The sequence below is a fragment of the Lonchura striata genome, chromosome 6, assembly GCF_050655825.1.
Source record: "Lonchura striata isolate lonStrDom1 chromosome 6, ASM5065582v1, whole genome shotgun sequence".
Classification (NCBI taxonomy): domain Eukaryota; kingdom Metazoa; phylum Chordata; class Aves; order Passeriformes; family Estrildidae; genus Lonchura; species Lonchura striata.
In genome coordinates this window covers 36,963,024-36,979,840 of record NC_140708.1, presented here as the reverse complement: position 1 = coordinate 36,979,840, position 16,817 = coordinate 36,963,024, and the positions used below count along the sequence as shown (strand labels likewise).

General features: G+C 39.5%; 1 protein-coding gene across 6 annotated transcripts; it reads right to left on the bottom strand.

Moving 5' to 3' along the window:
- Positions 1–2,493: 2,493 nt before the first annotated feature.
- ACADSB (acyl-CoA dehydrogenase short/branched chain) lies at positions 2,494–16,726 on the bottom strand. Of its 6 annotated transcripts, none has more exons than XM_021526372.3 (11): positions 16,661–16,726; positions 12,935–13,097; positions 12,557–12,657; positions 11,874–12,080; positions 11,260–11,430; positions 10,595–10,720; positions 10,132–10,224; positions 7,998–8,087; positions 6,431–6,568; positions 5,564–5,663; positions 2,494–4,870 (listed from the first exon to the last, which is right to left on the bottom strand). In XM_021526372.3, the coding sequence occupies exons 1-11, from the start codon at positions 16,700–16,702 to the stop codon at positions 4,800–4,802; spliced, it is 1,302 nt and encodes a 433-aa protein (XP_021382047.3). In that variant the 5' UTR covers positions 16,703–16,726; the 3' UTR covers positions 2,494–4,799. The 6 variants fall into 6 exon arrangements, with proteins under 6 accessions (XP_021382047.3, XP_021382048.3, XP_085439055.1 ...); XM_021526373.3 differs by having other exon boundaries at positions 12,935–13,094; XM_085582929.1 differs by lacking the exon at positions 16,661–16,726 and adding an exon at positions 16,068–16,239 and having other exon boundaries at positions 12,935–13,094.
- Between the last annotated feature and the right edge of the window lie 91 nt (positions 16,727–16,817).

Sequence of the window (16,817 nt, the reverse complement as noted above, 5' to 3'; positions counted from 1 at the left end):
TAATTTAGTGCCAGAAGGCTTTTACAGTTGGGGAAAAGAAAAGAAAAAAAAAAAAAAAAAGGGTTTTGGACACTTCTAAATAGAAGCAGCAGGATAGAGAAGGTCTGCTATTAAATTAGAACAGTCTGAGACACCAGACCATGGGGTGCTTTAACCCAGTGCTGTGTCAGCCCCTGAAGAATCAGAGCACAACCAGCAGCCCAGATTCTTACACAAGGGTAATGAGGCACATTTTAAATAATTATTAAATAATGGCAAGCTGCATTACTGCCAGAGAATTGTTTATCTCTGCAAATTGGATCACTGAAGTCAAAGTACAGTAGAGCTAAAATTCTTTCAGCATTAAATGGAAGATCTGTTGCTGCACCTTCCTTTGGTCCTTGGGAGCTGCATGGCACTTAAATGTATTTTATGACAAATATTCTGCTGAATCCAGCTTTTATTATTCAAACAACAGTCAAAATAATCTGCTTTATCAATCAAATGAAGGCACTGCTGCAATTAAACCCAGAAAATTATTTTTCTTCTAAAGCCTGGTTGGACAGATATTGAAAGGATCAACTCTATCTTCAGCAGCTCCATTGACCAAACAAGTTCTTAATTATACTTCCAGAACTTTAACGTTTATTTTTTTAATTATTCCTGGATTATTTTTATGGCAGTTTAGCAAATTTCTTCTAAATAAAACTAAAAAGTGTCCAGAGAAGCTAATGTCAAACATGTAATTATCATGTCTTTGGGAATGATCTGAACAAAAGCAGAAAACCTCAGCAACACAATTAAAACCTGCTCTGTTTGTACTGAAAATTTTGCATTTAATTTGCATACTTAGGATGCAAATTAGGAAATAGAAGAATTGTAGAGGGTGTCCTTGAAAACAATTCAGGCCAAAAACATCCAAGACTCTTGTGGGAAATTTAAATGTGATGAGAAGGATGATCAGAAAATGATTCTGTTCAGCTGAGGGCTGGGTCATTGCCTGGGACTTGGCTGACTGTCCCTGACTGAAGGATGCAAACAGCCCCTCTTCAGCCTCACTAAAAAGGAGTCACTAAAAACTTGACTTTTTTTTAGTTTATCTGAGTCCTCCAGTGTTAGCAGCTCTGCAGTTACTGAGAGAGAGAGAATAGCTTCAGAAAGATGTAAATCCAAATGATCTTGAAAGACAAAATATATAAAATGCTATTACTGTCTAGTGAGACTGCACATATTTTTGATTTATATTTCTAAATATTTCACCAGAAAAAAATGTTACAGTGTACACTGCATGTTCCTTTGAACAATAAACAAGCTATTAGGGAATACACTGGTAATTTCTAGTTAGCCTGAATACATTCTGGGGCTGAGGAAAAGCATTTCTTCAGCTTTTGTGTATCCAGTATCAGCTCAGGGAAGTCAGACAGCTGCTTTCAAAACAGAGTGGGCTTCCAATTGAGCTTAGCCTGGTAGAAGAACTTGAAATGTGTCTCTCACCAAAAGATTTTCAAGTGGAAATGCAATAACATGTTAATTAGAAAAGTCTTTACATAGCAAAAGGCTCCCAAAGAACAATAACTCTGTAGTTCATGCAAGCCTTTTCTAACACAATCTTTACGTGGGGAAAAGAAAATATGAGAGAAAGAACAACAACATAGAAAAGATTATATTAAATGTTGTGTTTGAGTATTTCCCAAGTAGTGATTAAACCTTTCTGTGGAAATCTGCCTTGATCACCAACCAGAACAGAACTAGAGAAACCTGACATGGCACAGTCATTCTCTCCTGGTACAAACCCTGCAAGATCTGGTAACAATTTTAAATGATGGATTATTAGAGAACCATGAATTGATACACAAGATTAGCATTGTATCAAGTCAAAACCAAAATCCAGGCACTTTTAAATATATTCTTAATACAGATCTTTTCTTCTAACCAGGGAAGCTCACATGCAGCATTTGCTACTGAGGTTGCTGTTCCAGGACAACAGACTGGATGGACTAAGGGCATAAAAAGGGAAAAGTCACTAGTAAGATACATCTTGAGCATAGAAAGCAGTTTAAATTCTCAGAGAGCCTCCCAGCATTGCCCACACCAGCTCTGCAGCCTGTGCCCACAGTGCCCAATGTAGAATTGCCATTTATGACCACCCAAAAATACCTGTCCCAAAGCAGAACAAGGGCTGGGGAGCACAGGCAGCTCTAAACAGCTCCTGGAGAACAGCAGAGCACTTCTCTTTCCTAACCAAACATCTGAGTTCAGAGCAATGGAATTGAGGGGAGGAAATAATGCCAGGTTGGACAGGACTTGGATAGTGGAAGGTGTCCCTGCCCATGGCAGGGGTGGGATTTAAGGACCCTTCCAACCCAAACCATTCTGTGACTCTCTGCAGAATCAGTGGCCAGGGTAGCCAATGCTCTGCACACAGGTACCTGTCCTCTTAAAACAGCAAGGAAAGTTACTCATGGGCTGTAATTGATTTCTGCACATACTCCTCCACAGAACTATGCATACAAATACAATACATTATTTATTTATTTCAAAACTGAGTACAAAATACAGCATACATAACAAAGACAAGAAATATTTACAATTGTAACATTAGTTAAAGGCTTGACCTTGCTTTATTGAGAACAAAAAGCTCATCAGCTACTGTTGAATTGCTGCTGAGGATGTTCAGCTTGTTTCCTGGGCTCAGGCATCCCATATCAGACTGTGAGGAATCACATTAATCTCATTTTCCCCTGGTTATTTTTTCAAATGGATACCTGACACAGTTGTACACAAAGAGAGTATTTTTACATAATCCTGGATATCCAGCCCTTAACAGTCCTTCAAAGAGCTCTGCACTTTCCTCCACAAAGGGTTTGCTTCTGGCACTGTATTGGATCAGTTAAGTATTGCCAGTCCTCAGTCTCACACAAAACTGCAGATGCCAAGCTGAGAGTGTCTCAAGCCAGGAGATCACAGCAAAAACCAAACCCTGCTTTCTGTGAGCAAAGCACATTAAACCTCAGCAGCCAAGGGCTGCCTCACCTTGCCACAACTCAGCAGTAGCCCCAGCATTTTGCAGTGTGGTAATGATTGTTTATATTAGGATTGTTTATATTTTCATATATTATGATTTACAGATAGACTGTGTTGAGCAAAATAACTGTAGTCAAATATTGTGGTGTCTGTAGTGTTAATTCTAGTTTTGATTCTAATCTGAGTTTCCCCAGCTGTTTCAATTCAGCTGAAAGAAAGCCTGCAAGCAAATCTGAAATGTATTAATAAAGATAATGATTAATAATATTGCTAGAAGAAAATTTCAGAAACCATCTAGTCTACCTTCCTACTTTTGTATTTTTGTAAATCTCAAAGCTCTTGATCAAACTGATATGGGAGGGGCATTTTTTATTGGCATAAGGATAATCACCACAATAATTCTTTGCCCATTAACAGGCAAAGCATGTACATAGAAGGATTAATTCACTAAAGCAGTTACTTCCCTTTGAAGTCAGAGAACTTTTTAATAGTGCTTTTCATCCTTGCTTGTTTCTTTGTCTAAGGCACTGCTTGTTTTACAAATCCCACTTGTTAAGTGTCACTTGCCCTGGTTTTGCTAGGAAATCCTCTGGGAGTCTCAGCCTGTAATGTTCTAAGCTCCACTCAGAGTGAATCATCAGTGAAAGGCAAGCTTTAAAAAGGAGATTCCTCTAAGTCCGCCAAAGCCAGAAAACCAATCCTTCCCTCCCCAAAACACTTGAAACAGATTGCCAATTACAGCAATTAGGATGATTTTTCATATATTAAGCTTCCTGTCTCTTGATTATTAGTTAATTAGCTCTCCAGCACTGAAGAGGTTTCTGCTGTAAATAAAATGTCTAATTTTAGAGTAAACACAGACAAATAAAAAAAAAGCAAATACTTCCCAACCCCCTACCCATTTTTCTCTCTTAAAAAAGGGGAAAACTGTGCTGGAGAACCACTACCTTCCAGGAGCAAGGAATTCTAGGCTGCAAATTAACAGTGCCTCCCTTTAAAGTTTGTAAAATGCATTGAATGTGGAAAGGCCACTGTGAGGTAGAATCACAGCACTCCCATTACCCAGCTTATATCTGTCCTTTTGCAGAACTACTAGAGCTTTTTAAACCCCATTTCAGAAAGATTTCAACTCAACCTTTTATGAAAGGAGAACTATAAATAGGCTCTTAGATTAAAACCCTTAACAGCTGAGAAGGCTGGAAAGGGAGGTGGATATTATCCACCTTTCAGGAGTACAAATTGGGGCTGCAAGGGCTTAATTACAAAGATATCCTTAAGAACACACTGAGGGCTGCTATAAAAATGACTCCAATTACAGCAGCTCCACAGACATCACTCCACCTGGGAGAGAGGAAACCACCACTTCCCTCTCTTTGCACCCCGTGCTAATGCAGGCAGCACACCCCAACTGCAGCTCCACTCCCCACAGCAGCTCTGCTGCTCCTGCAGAGTCTCTTCTCCCAGGTGGAATAACAGCAATGCCAGGGATTTGGATTCCTTTGTTTTCACTCTGAAATCCCCAAGTGGAGATGAACTGCTGGCATGACCTAAGGGGCTAAATCCAGTGCTTGGCAGTGTCTCAGGCAGGAAGAAGTTTGGATTTGAATGTGGAATTCATGATTTCAGATGAATCACTCCCTCTCCTGAAGTGGGGAATTCATGGTTTTCCCTATGATTTCACTGTGATGGTGTATTCTTATTTATGATGTCATCATGCCTTCTGTAATTACAAATAAATTTACAATCGGTGTTCAGGGAAATAATTTTTATACAGTATCAAGAAAGTCTTTATGGTTTCAGTACTCCTGTGCTAAGAATTTTGCAATTGTGCTCAACTGGATATTTGAAGTTCCTTCATATATTGTACCTGAAATCAGAAGAAAACAAGTTAGTAGACTCCAAACTCACAGTGAGTTTATGAAGAGAGACCAAAATATCATCCTAAAGTCCAGTGAGAACCTTTAAAATTACGAAATGAAGCTTTACTGTGCAAGTAGTAGCACAGAATTGTAATTACTTATATAATATTATAAACGTTCCTATTTTATTATCTGTAACAATGAAAACACTTTTCTGGCTGGCAACACATAATAATGCAAAGACATTTTCCTGAAAAGAAAGTCTTAAATAGCCAACAAAAATGAAGAAGTTCTAAATGCTATTATAATAAAAGCAAAAGGGTAATATTGTTAGAAATATCAAACTGTTGTGTCCAAGGATTATCCTGATAAACAAGAAAGCTTTGAAAAGAAAACTCCACATGGATTCAAATCTTAAAGCAAATGAAGTTATTTTCAATTCTTGTTTTTTAACAGAAATTTTCTTAATAAAATGGGACACAGCGTTTGTGTCTGTATTTTGTTGGTATTTAATAAAATATTTTAACTAGCCTTGCAGGTACATACATTTATTTATACCTAAAGTTTTATATCTGAGCCTTTGAATTAGTGTTGATACAGTTTTAAGGAAAAATACCCTGAGGAAAAAAGCCAGCCCTTCTTCCTCAAACTTTAATAGCACCAAAGCTACAAGAGACACTTGGTAAGAAAGTGGCACTCACCTATCTTGCAGTCACGGTAGTACTTTTCTATTGGGTAATTTTTGGTGAATCCAACACCTCCCATCCATTCAATACATTTACTGGTTGTCAGTGTTGCAACCTATGAAGAGAGTTTCAGAGTTACAGGACTCAAGTTCAGACAGTAACAGTAAAACTTATACTTTGTACCTAATTAATAACAAAACAGGGAATAAAGCAGCGACTGCAACAGGAGGGAAGAAGGATGGGTATTTTGGTATTCATCTTCAGCAAGCCATTTTAGGATAAAAGCAACATAAACCAGAGGATATCAGGACTTCACTAATTGTTACAGCAATAGTTTCTACGCTGTTCTGTGCAAAAGACCAGCAGTGGTATGCAAGACAGCAATTGCAAAGAGGGAAAAATCATCCAGTTTTGAGTCATTCACAGATGTGACCAGCAGAGGTGAAATGGTCACAAATTAACTCTTTACAGTGTCACTTCTCATGCCACAATAAGATTTATGAGAAAATTAAATCTTTCTTGAAAAGTGAAAGTGTTAATTCACTTTCTTCTTTTAGTGTTGTTGGTTGGTTTAAAAAATTTTATATAGGGGCATGAGCAGCTTATTTTTTGGTGACTTACTTCAGATTCTGTGCATGAACTGAGAAACACAGAATGGTTTGGGTTGGAGTGGATCTTAAAACTCATCTCATTCCAACTCTCCTGCCATGGGCAGGGACACCTTCCACTAGCCCAGGTTGCCCCAAGTCCCACCCGATGTGGCCTCAAACACCTCCAGGGATTCAGAGATTTTACAGCAATGATGAATTACGAGTTCACACTGTAACAGAAGGAGCTTCAGCAGCAGTGGGATGAAGGCCTGGAGTGAGGGAGCTCAGGTACCTCAGCAGTGAAGTACTTGGCCATGCTGGCCTCCTTGATGGCCGGCCTGCCCGCCTCCGCCAGCCGCGCCGCGTTGTAGGTCAGCAGCCTGGCTGCCTCCAGCTGCGTGGCCACCTGGGCAATCTGGTGCTGCATGCCCTGCAACAGCACCACAGCACTCAGACACGGCCACAGCAACAACCACAGAGTGCACCTGCACTCCGAAATAAAATATGAGATCCAGGTGGGAAGTAATTCCAAGTTCCTTCTGTGTTTATCGACAGAGGTTGGGAAAACTCCTGGGCCACTGAAGTGCTCTTAGGAAGTGCAGTCCTATTTTCCCCTTCCTGTTCTTGGATTTAGGAGCACTGGGGTTCCTTCTGCCTGACTGTCTAGACAGAGGTTACCTATTTAAACCCAGGAGTAGAAAGGATAATTTTATCCCTATCTTAGCATCCTCCTCGGGGTTACAAAGGCATGAGGAAGTCAGAGCTGTGTTTTCATTCTGCAGCTGTTCATTGAGACAAAACCAGGTCTGGTTCCCTAATGAGCTTAGCAAAGGAAGACTTGTAAACAAATATTTCTTAAATAAAAGTGGAAAACTAGGAAGGTGACAACGCCTTTCCTTGTCCAAGAGGCACAACACAAAATTTAGAAGCAGCTTAAAGGTACAGAGGCCATGACTGAGGAATGGCTTCAAAGGGAAGGAAAGAGGTGATGGAGCTCACATCTGAACAGTATTACAGAAGAATGGGTTTATTTAAGAACACCCAAATATTATGATCATTGAAAATGAACATTTAGTAGTCTAAAACACAATGAAATCTTTCATCTTATTAGAACATTAACACCGTTCTCTCAGATCTGCAGAAATATATAGGCAGGTCAAAATACCAAAATGATTTGGCAATTATAAATTCCATTTCCTATTCCAAAGACGTAGTTCCAATCATTTCCTAGGTATCTATGAGTGCTTCCTAAAATTTGCATAAATTATGAGTAGTGCTAATGTTCCTTCTCTTTAGCTGAGATGTAGGTTTCTTTTAACAAGAAAATTACCAGAGTAATTACAATTATGTATCTTCCTTATTAAACTATACATCATTTTTGCAACAAAGAGTCTTTTTCGCTGTAAGAAACAGATATTATAATGAAAACTAAATGTCTTTGTACAGCACAGGAAATCTAATAATTCAATCAGTTTTCCTCATCTTTTTATCATTTCTAGTGTCTCCAGAAAAAGCCTTCCCCTACACCTCATGAAAGGGTATAAAAACTGGAGCACATTCAGCATAGTGTGACATTAAAATCAGAAGGGAGGTCCATGTGTATTATTTTCAAAGAATGTCAATAAGATAACAAGCAAAAGGACTATGTCAATAATATTTTTAAGTTTTATATTATTTGTGTGGCACTTGCTGAATTTTACATGGCAGATAAACATTCATCCAGAATTTTTTTTTTTAAAAATTCTTCTCAAATATTGAGGAGGAGAAACAAGATGTGAAGTGGAACATAAATCATGCAAATCATAATATTAATTTTAGTGTGGTCACTATTCTTTCTTGGAGGAAACATTAACAAGTACCTGGAAATCAAACACACTTTTTCCAAACTGGACTCTCTCCTTTGTGTAGGGAACTGTACGGTCAAAACACCCCTGGGCCAGTCCTAACATCTGTAAGGAAAAATAAGAATATGATTTAAAAAAATTGATTCATTGAATGCACCTAAGGGAGATGATAATAATTGGCCATCTTCTGGTCAGGCAGGTTGGTATCCAGGAGAAAAGTTGTTTTCTTTCTACCTAGATATTGCTAAAACGTGTATACAGAATCCTAGGAGCCAGAATTTTACAGTTATCACACAAACTGAGGTGAGTTATAAGAAAGAAAAGTTTGAGGAACAAATCTATTACATGCTCATGTTTTACCATAGATAAGTATTTATGAAAACACTACCACTCATTTTTTGAACAAAACTTATGGGTCAATTGTAATTGCAAAACTATTGTTTTTTTGGAAAATTCGTAATTGCATAAGAAAATTACTGTAAACTGAAGGTCTATAGATCTACATTACCCTATAAAGGAAAAATAATCTGAATGATTAACCAAAACTAATTCCATAAGCAAAATAATTTCTCATTTTCTAGAGGACAGCAGATTGAATTGCCAGAATTAACAATTTATTTCAGAAGTTAGAAACTTAGCTGAGTGGAAAGAGAGATAACATTTCTTGCACTACCTTCCAACTCTGCAGAACAATTGTAGAAGAATTTAGATCAATTTTGTCTTTCCACAAAGGCAGAAGCAGTAAAGTGTCACATCAGACAGCTTAGAAAACTACCTTTAATGATGTATAACAGAAAAAAAAAAGATACATAGGAAAACACTAAAAGAAAATAATGCAATCTGCTGCTAATCACCCCCATTATCAGATTTGTCATCTCCTTATATAAATTATAAGAACAAAGTACATCAACTTCAGCACCTGTAATAATATTGCAGCTGCCTTGCATTAAAACCATCTGAAACTGTTTTCAAAGCCACAATTACATTTTATAAGATCTTCATTATCTTTTAAAACTATTACTACTGCAAAACTAAACTCAATACCACAGGGCTTTAGAGCTGCTGTTCTTGTCAAGTCCATTTCTCTTAATTTGAAGGTGCCAAGAAGGCAGTAATTAAGATATAACAACTACCTGACCTTAACTTTTAATTAAGGTGTAACTTGGAGTAATTAAGACTAAAATCCAGACCATGTATTTTACTGCCAGAGCCTTTATATTATTTATATCTCTGGGAGCAATAGGGCCCACAGCCCTTTTTTAAATGCCATATCAGACAAAGTTTAATCAGAGGTAATCTTTAGAAATTATGGAAAAACCAGCCCAATTATTAGCATAGTGTATTGCCATGTGGAAAATCTCAATTTCATGAAGAGGATTTCTTCTGGTCTGTCTGCAAACCAGGGCAAAAGATAGAGGAGATTGGTAGTACAGAAATATTGAACAACAAAGTATAAACAAAGAAAAGATTACTTTCAAAAGTAAAGTAAAAATATAAAAACTTATCACAAGTAATTTTCTTCTGGGGCTGAACCTGATTTCCACTGAGATCAGCAGCAGTCTGAAATCCAAACTGACTTCACAGTAAAATACAACATTTTGAAGTAACTCCAAGGTCAGTAAATACTTTCCCCTAAGATGCAATTTTCAAACACAATAATGAACTGGAACACTTCTGCTAAAGAAAATTACATTTATTTTTAAAATAAGTTGACTTTTAAAAATAAGTTGTTGGGAAAACATCAGTTTGCACTAGGTTACATTTGCCAGCCCTTTGCAATCCCAGCTGGAAGTATTAATATTATACATTTCAGTGTGCTAAATTTTCCAAAGTTAGCTTTCTTTGTAAAATAAATTTGCACAGTGGAAGACAAGAATGTGGAAAAACTCAGTAGCAATAAATTAACGACCAAAGACACGCTAATTCTCATGTAATGTTTTTGAAGTCCATTGCTTATGTCACCACAGGAGAATTTTCCCACTGGCAGTTGTTCCTACCTTTGCTGTAGCTTTGCTACGGGAACAGTGACATCTAGTGGCACTCGAGCTTTTAATAAAGTATTCTCTAAACAGCTTTAACTACTCCACACATTTCAGTCCAAACTCCAGTTATATCCTGGCTGTGCTCAGTAACAAACCAAATCACCCACCTGTGCAGCAATCCCTATCCTGCCAGTATTGAGCATTCCAATGGCATACTTATAGCCTTGGCCAATTTGTCCCAGGATGTTGCTCTCAGGAACCTAAAAAATAAAACCACCCAATTATTCCTCTTCTATTCTGCTTTGCAACTACTAAAAGGGTTCACAAATTTTATCAATTTTTTCCTCATAAGTGAAGGCATAAAACATAAACCACAGTTTGATTCCTAGGATATTATTAGAGCATTCCCAGATTCACATGGCTATAAAGTGATGCCAGAGAAAAAACTACACCAAAATTTAAGAAATCCAACTCCTCTTTAGACTTCTGTGGGAGGAAGATGCTAAAATATGCCCAACAATCAGTGTGTCTAAGGGGAAAAAAACAGGGAATTTAGTCAATATTCTTTCCTTTGTGTAGCCAGGTTCCAGCTGTACACAAATTATGCTTCGACAGCTGAACTTACAATACCTTCACGTTGTCAAAGGTGACTGGGCAGGTGGAGCATGCTCTGATTCCCAGCTTGTCCTCCTTTTTCCCCACGTGAAGCCCCTCTGTGTTGCGATCCACGACGAAGCATGTAATTCCTCTGTAGCCCTGGGGGAAATTAAAAACAATCAAAAACTGGTTTTCATACCATTTTCAAAATCCACTACCTACATCCAGACTGGGCACAAACCTGATTCTTGCATATTCAGCTATGTAATTTTTTACTGGACGTATTTTACTATAATATACTTTTTCGTTTTCCATTTTGCTTTTTAACAACAGGAACTTGTCAGATAGTCACAAAGGTTGGAAAAACATACTGTTACTCAAAACTCCTGTTTTGAAAAACTCCTGTTTTTCAAAAAACTGAAAAACTGAAAAACTCCTGTTACTCAAAACACCACCAGTGCTGTGCTCTTCATCTAAGCAACCATGATCCTGACATTTTTAGTTTCCCTGGTTGCAGGAATTTATTAAATTGCTCACCAAGTTCTCAAGTTTTGTTGGGAAATATTTTTAAAGATTTGCAGTCAGCTAGGAAAAGGTGCACAGAATATTAACCTCTAACATCAGATTATTAGTATAAAATCCACAGTTTCACATAGCAGCAGCTGTCACTGAAATGCAAGAATTCTGTAGCAACTTACTGAGGATGGGTTTGTGTTTGCCATGACAAAGAAAACTCCTGCATCTTCTGCTAAGCTAATCCACATCTTTGAGCCATTGATAATGTAGTAGTCTCCTTTCTTTTCAGCTCGAGTCTTCAAGGAAAAAGCATCACTGCCAGACCCAGCCTCCGAAAGACAGAAACTCCCTAACTGTCAAGAGAAGGGAAAAAGCTAATTTAACTTTAACAGATATAAATAAATCCTACAAGGAAAATATTTATAAGCCAGCACAAGTCTCTTAAAGTCAGATATTTTAACCTACTGCATTAAAGTAACTGTTTCAGCTATGAAGATTAAGAATAGAAACACTGTGTAATTACACATCTCTCAAAGTCAACTGCTTTACAGTTCTTTTCCACAGTAAATTAAATTTTAATGAAACTAATAAGTGCCTTTCCACTTTTACCTCTCAGCTACTGATGACAGGATGTATCTATATCACCACAGATCTCAGCTCTAACCACTGTTTCAAAGTTCACACATATTTTCCAGAGCTGCAGACACACATTAGCCACTGAAAAAAAAAATCCCCACTCACATTACTAAACAATAATATAATTTCAACAGTTAAGTCAAGTAAGACTTTGACTCACTGTATCTTTGGACACCCTGGGCAGGTAAGTTCTCTTTTGTTCTTCTGTTCCATATGTGGTAAACAACTTATTTGTTAGAGTGTTTTGGAGTTCACACACAAGAGCCACAGCTGGATCAACTTTGGCCAATTCTTCCACTGCCAATATGATTGAAAAAAATGAAGCTCCAGTTCCTCCATATTCTTCCCCGAGCTCAATACTCATCAGCTGAAATGGAAAGGTGCAAATGTATAAGTTTGTTGGCCCCGGTAGTTGGAAAGGCTAAAATTGAATCCAGGAATGAACACCAGGATTTTGGCAAGGTAAGTCTTCATGGCTGCCCAGTAAGGCACAGAGGACTCCTGGTTTTCTTCTCCATCAACACTTGGAGTCATGGCCTTTCCAGCATCCAATTATGCTTCTCCAATTTAAAAAAAATGACCGAGGGAAGACAAGGAACTAAAAGATAAGGTGAAGTATGTGGCATGGGGGAGAGGGAAAAAAATTACAGTAAAAGATGGAGAGTGATAATGCTGTAAAGAAAGTTGTCATGTGATTGACAACTCCAAAATTTTTAATGATTCATTAATTCATTTGAATTATATCCCTCAATCTTTTCACCTAAAAATCTGAACAAGGCACAGTTAGAGATTCATAAAGTGCTGTTACTTTCCAAATAAAAGATTAGGTAAAAGTGTGCAGACCCCTTGTTCAAACAATCCCTGCACGATGGACTCTTCCATTTTTGCATTCTCGTCCATTTTTTGCACGAAAGGTGCAACTCGTTCCTGGGCAAATTTGGTCACTGCAATGAAAAGAAGAAAAAAACATGTAAATATTCAATAAAGAAATGAATAAAACAGTCTCCTTGGAATAAATGTAACAGCAATGTGGTGCTTCTGACAGGTTGTGCATGTCAGAAGAAAAAGTAAGGAGCCCAAGCAACATAAGGTGTAAAGCAGAACTCCCCCAAAGCATCTCAACATTTGACTAGAAATAAACAATGAAAACAAAATTTTAAGCTAAAATATCCCTTCTAGTTAAAACATTTCTGAATTTTTAACTGCAGAGATAATAGCTACCCATGTCTTTCAGCATGGCCTCCTCTTCGGTGAACGTTTGAAGTGGAGCATAGACAAGTCCATCACTGGCTACGTTTGGCTTGAGTTCTGATTTGGAGGATCTAAAAACACAGGGAGAAACTCTCCAAGGAGCCAAGTGTGCTGGCATGTGTCTTCTCAGCTGCTGGCAACAAAAACAGAACATGAAAACAGTTAGATTTGTATGCAGACAGCAATATATAACTTTACCCAGTGCTTTTATTCAGTACATGATTAGAAAACATAACTTACATCTAATATTCAGCCTGAAAGCTTTTGAGAAAATATAACCTCCCCCGTCTGTGTCCTAAAAGAAAATATCCTTTAATTGCTTTTCTTTTAACATGAAACAGTTTTCTTTCTGGAAGTTTACTAACACAAGGTTATTCTGCAACGTATGCACAAGCATTTTTTAGTCAATTTTAGTGTTTACAGCAAATAAACCCTGCTGATAGTATTTATTTCAATAGATGATTTTGCAAGTCTACTGCAATATTCAGAGTAGTGAGTGTGTATTTCAATAGAATACTTTCATTAACAAAAATAATAATATAAAACACACACACAGTGAGTTTCACAGGCCTGTCAAGTTTAATCACTGAGTTTAACTTTCTCCCTGCTTTTCCAGGGACCAGCAACTCTTGTTTCTAAAGCAGTCTGACAGCCCCTCATGTGGATTACTGGCATTTTGCTATGAAAGGGCCTAATTTTTAACTGCACTGTGGATTTCTGTATTCAGATTGAATTCTTATTCACATTTAATGATTTTCAGAATGAGCACACATTTTGTAGACAAAACCCTGGCATTTGAATGCTTCTGTACAGTTGATTTCCACACAGTGAAAATCCCATAGTTAGTATGTTGATAGTATAACTAATAATTAATGTGTCTTATTTGGTTGATTTATTTTAAATGCATGGGAAGAAACTAAAACTAAGTGGTTTATGCTTATGCTCCCCATTTGTCCACAAAATATTACAATGATTTAATGAAGAATTGATTATTCAACCAAAGGAGTAGAAGCTGAGCATTTTACTGTGGGGAATAGCATTAATATGTGGCAAAAGTCACAAAAATGAACAGAACAGGGGCTTTTGGGAGGAAGTGATTGTCAGGACACAGATAATGTGACAACTTTGTCCCTCGGAGACCTAAAAACTGTGTTCAAAGACTTAATTACCTCACAGCAGGCTTTACAAAGGCAAGTTTGGTATGAAGGCCAATACGCTTTCCAGACACAGAATAATTCCTTAGGATTTTAAAGTTGGCATAAAGCAGGACAGAACGATGGCTCTGTTCTGCTCCCACAGCTCCCCAAACCCAGCCCGCTCCGGGGCTGATCTCTGCTACAGATTTTGGGCACTTCTGCCACGTCAGTCTAAAGTGTGGAGACACAAATGTCTCACCACAACACTGCTGACAGAAAGGCCCAGGAGAGACACAGCTGGGCCATAAATACATGAAAACACATGTCTGCCAACAGAGATTTTTGGCAGCACTCATTCTGAACCCCAGGGTGAGGAACAGACTGGCTGTGCCCTGAGCAGGCGCCTGCTTAGCTCACAGAACACAGGGCAGTTCCACAATGCACATCGTGGTAGCAGCATTCCTCCAAAAGCAGCAGAAACTCTGGGGTCAGGAAGTAAAAATTCCTTTGATCCTTCTAATAATTCCCCCTCTTTCATGTTGGCTTTCAACACTTGTCATCTCCCTGGCTGAAGAACTGATGGAAAACACATCCATGAACTCTTCTGGAGACAAGAAGCAAAAGTCTGCTGTGGTAAGGAAATTCTGATGTTGCCACAAACAGCTGTGCATAAAATAAAACCTAATAACAACAAACATACATGGTAATAGAGAAAATTAAAAAAATATTGCTGTGAAAATTCAGTTTATTCACATTCAACATCCCCTGGTGACATAAAACAACCACTGGTGAGCAGGTCTAAATTATGAATACATTTGGATGGTCAGCCATAGCTGCAACACTTTCAAAGGATGATGGAGTTATTGGAGTCACTGTGGGTCTTCACAAAAAAAAAGAAAACATTGTTTTAATAGAGATTAAACCCCAGGCAACCATGTTCTGGGAGCAGTAGTCCAAGAATGAATTATTTGCAGCTATGCTGGGTGTGTGCAAACATCCACCTGTGCAAGTCTGTCCTTGGCAGGGGCTGAGAAGGAAAAACCTGAGCATACATATGCACATTTCTACTTATCACTGTGCTGCTTCCTGAGCACTGACAGGGCTGCAAACCACACACACTTCCTGCTCCTTCCACCACTTCATTCCCAGGTACAAAGAAAAAAGTGTTTTCCTCCATAGTGGCACAAATAGGGTGAATCACCGGGAATATAAAGCATAAAATCATGGAGTAGTTTGGGCTGGAAGGGCATTAAAGCTCATCCAGTTCCACCCTCTGCCATGGGCAGGGACCTTCCACTACCCCAGAGTGCTCCAAGCCCTGTCCAAGAATTTACCAACCATGCTGTGGGCAGTACTTGTTTGAGACACTTTGCTCCATTGCAGGAGCAAAGGAATATTCCTTAAAAGGTCACCTTGAAAAGTTTTAAAACCAATGGGATGCATCCAAGGGATAGGATTAATGCTGGCAACTCCCACACAAAGAGCAGCAACTCACAGCTGTCCCAGAGGAATAATAGCCCAGTGTGGGAATTATGTTTTAGTTCAACATTTGGATTTAGAAACTAAATAAATAATCAATTCACTACATTAATGTGTACTTTTTTTTTTCTTAGAGGCCATGTAGTAGCACTAATTTCTGGCAGTTATTTAAAGAGCGTGTGCATTACTTAGCTGCTGCTTCCCTGCCTTTTTTTCTGCTCTTCTTCTGTAGGTAGTGATTTGTGCTGCTACAGAATTCAGACTGCTTGCCCTACTAAACACAGGTTTTTGATAATTGGTTGCTGATAACATTGATTTTTTTGTTTATCTCAATTCTTACCTCCACCTCAGCTCTTTAAAGATTAGTTCTCCTGGTTTCCTTGTTTTAGAATCTAAAACAAGACTTTAATGCTGAACCTGGCAGCAGCATTGATATAAACAGAAAAAAAAAACCCAAAGCAATGTTTTCCTCAGCTCGCTTTGCTTGCCTTGGTGACTTCCACTCCTGCGTCCATCCCAGCTGGTGTCCACACAGCTCCTATTTCCCAGCAGAGAAGGGAAATTGCCTTTATTTCTAGGGTTGGTTTCCTTTATTTTAGTTTATTTCCAGAGCCACACAGGAGCTGCAGAAGGTCTCACAAGGTGCACAACCAAGGCGTGCATGGCAAAACCACGAGCGCCTCTGCACGTCTCGATCTCACCTCCAGCGCCTCAAGCAACACCAAGACTGTTCCGAATTTCAGGGGCCCACGCAGCGCAGCCGCTGGCCCTGCAGAGCCACCCCAAAGCCCCAGCTGGGCACCCGGAGCGGTGTGGGGAGGCTCCGGAGCTCGGGCAGCCTCGGGGCCGTGCCAGCGCCCTCCGGGGAGCGCCCTCCGCTGCTCTCTGCCCCCAGCACCACCGCACAGCAGCTTTCCTCAGCGCCGAACCCACCGCGGCCGCCCCACACGGACTCGCCGGGCAGAACTGCTCGCCAGCACCCCACGCCTGGCACAGCTGCCCCGGGGGCCGGAGCCCTGCGGCTCTCCCGTGTCGAGGCTCTCCCGCGTCCCCGCTCCCCCGTCCCGCCCTGAGGCGTCACCTTGGCGCAGCCCCTCAGCCGAGCTCCCGCCGCCGCCGCCATTTTGGAGCCCGCCCGCGTGACGTCAGAGCCACCGCCCGCGTGACGTCAGAGCCAACACCCCCGTGACGTCAGCGCCAACGCCCCCCACACCCCCACACCCCGCCCCGCCCCTCCT

Excerpts from the sequence above, each read along its gene's own strand:
- ACADSB (XM_021526372.3), bottom strand. The coding sequence starts at position 16,702 with ATGGCGGCGGCGGCGGGAGCTCGGCTGAGGGGCTGCGCCAAG. Across the intron at positions 13,098-16,660 it reads GGCTGAGGGGCTGCGCCAAG|CAGCTGAGAAGACACATGCC; the intron begins GTGACGCCTCAG and ends TTTTGTTGCCAG. Across the intron at positions 4,871-5,563 it reads CTACCGTGACTGCAAGATAG|GTACAATATATGAAGGAACT; the intron begins GTGAGTGCCACT and ends TTCTGATTTCAG.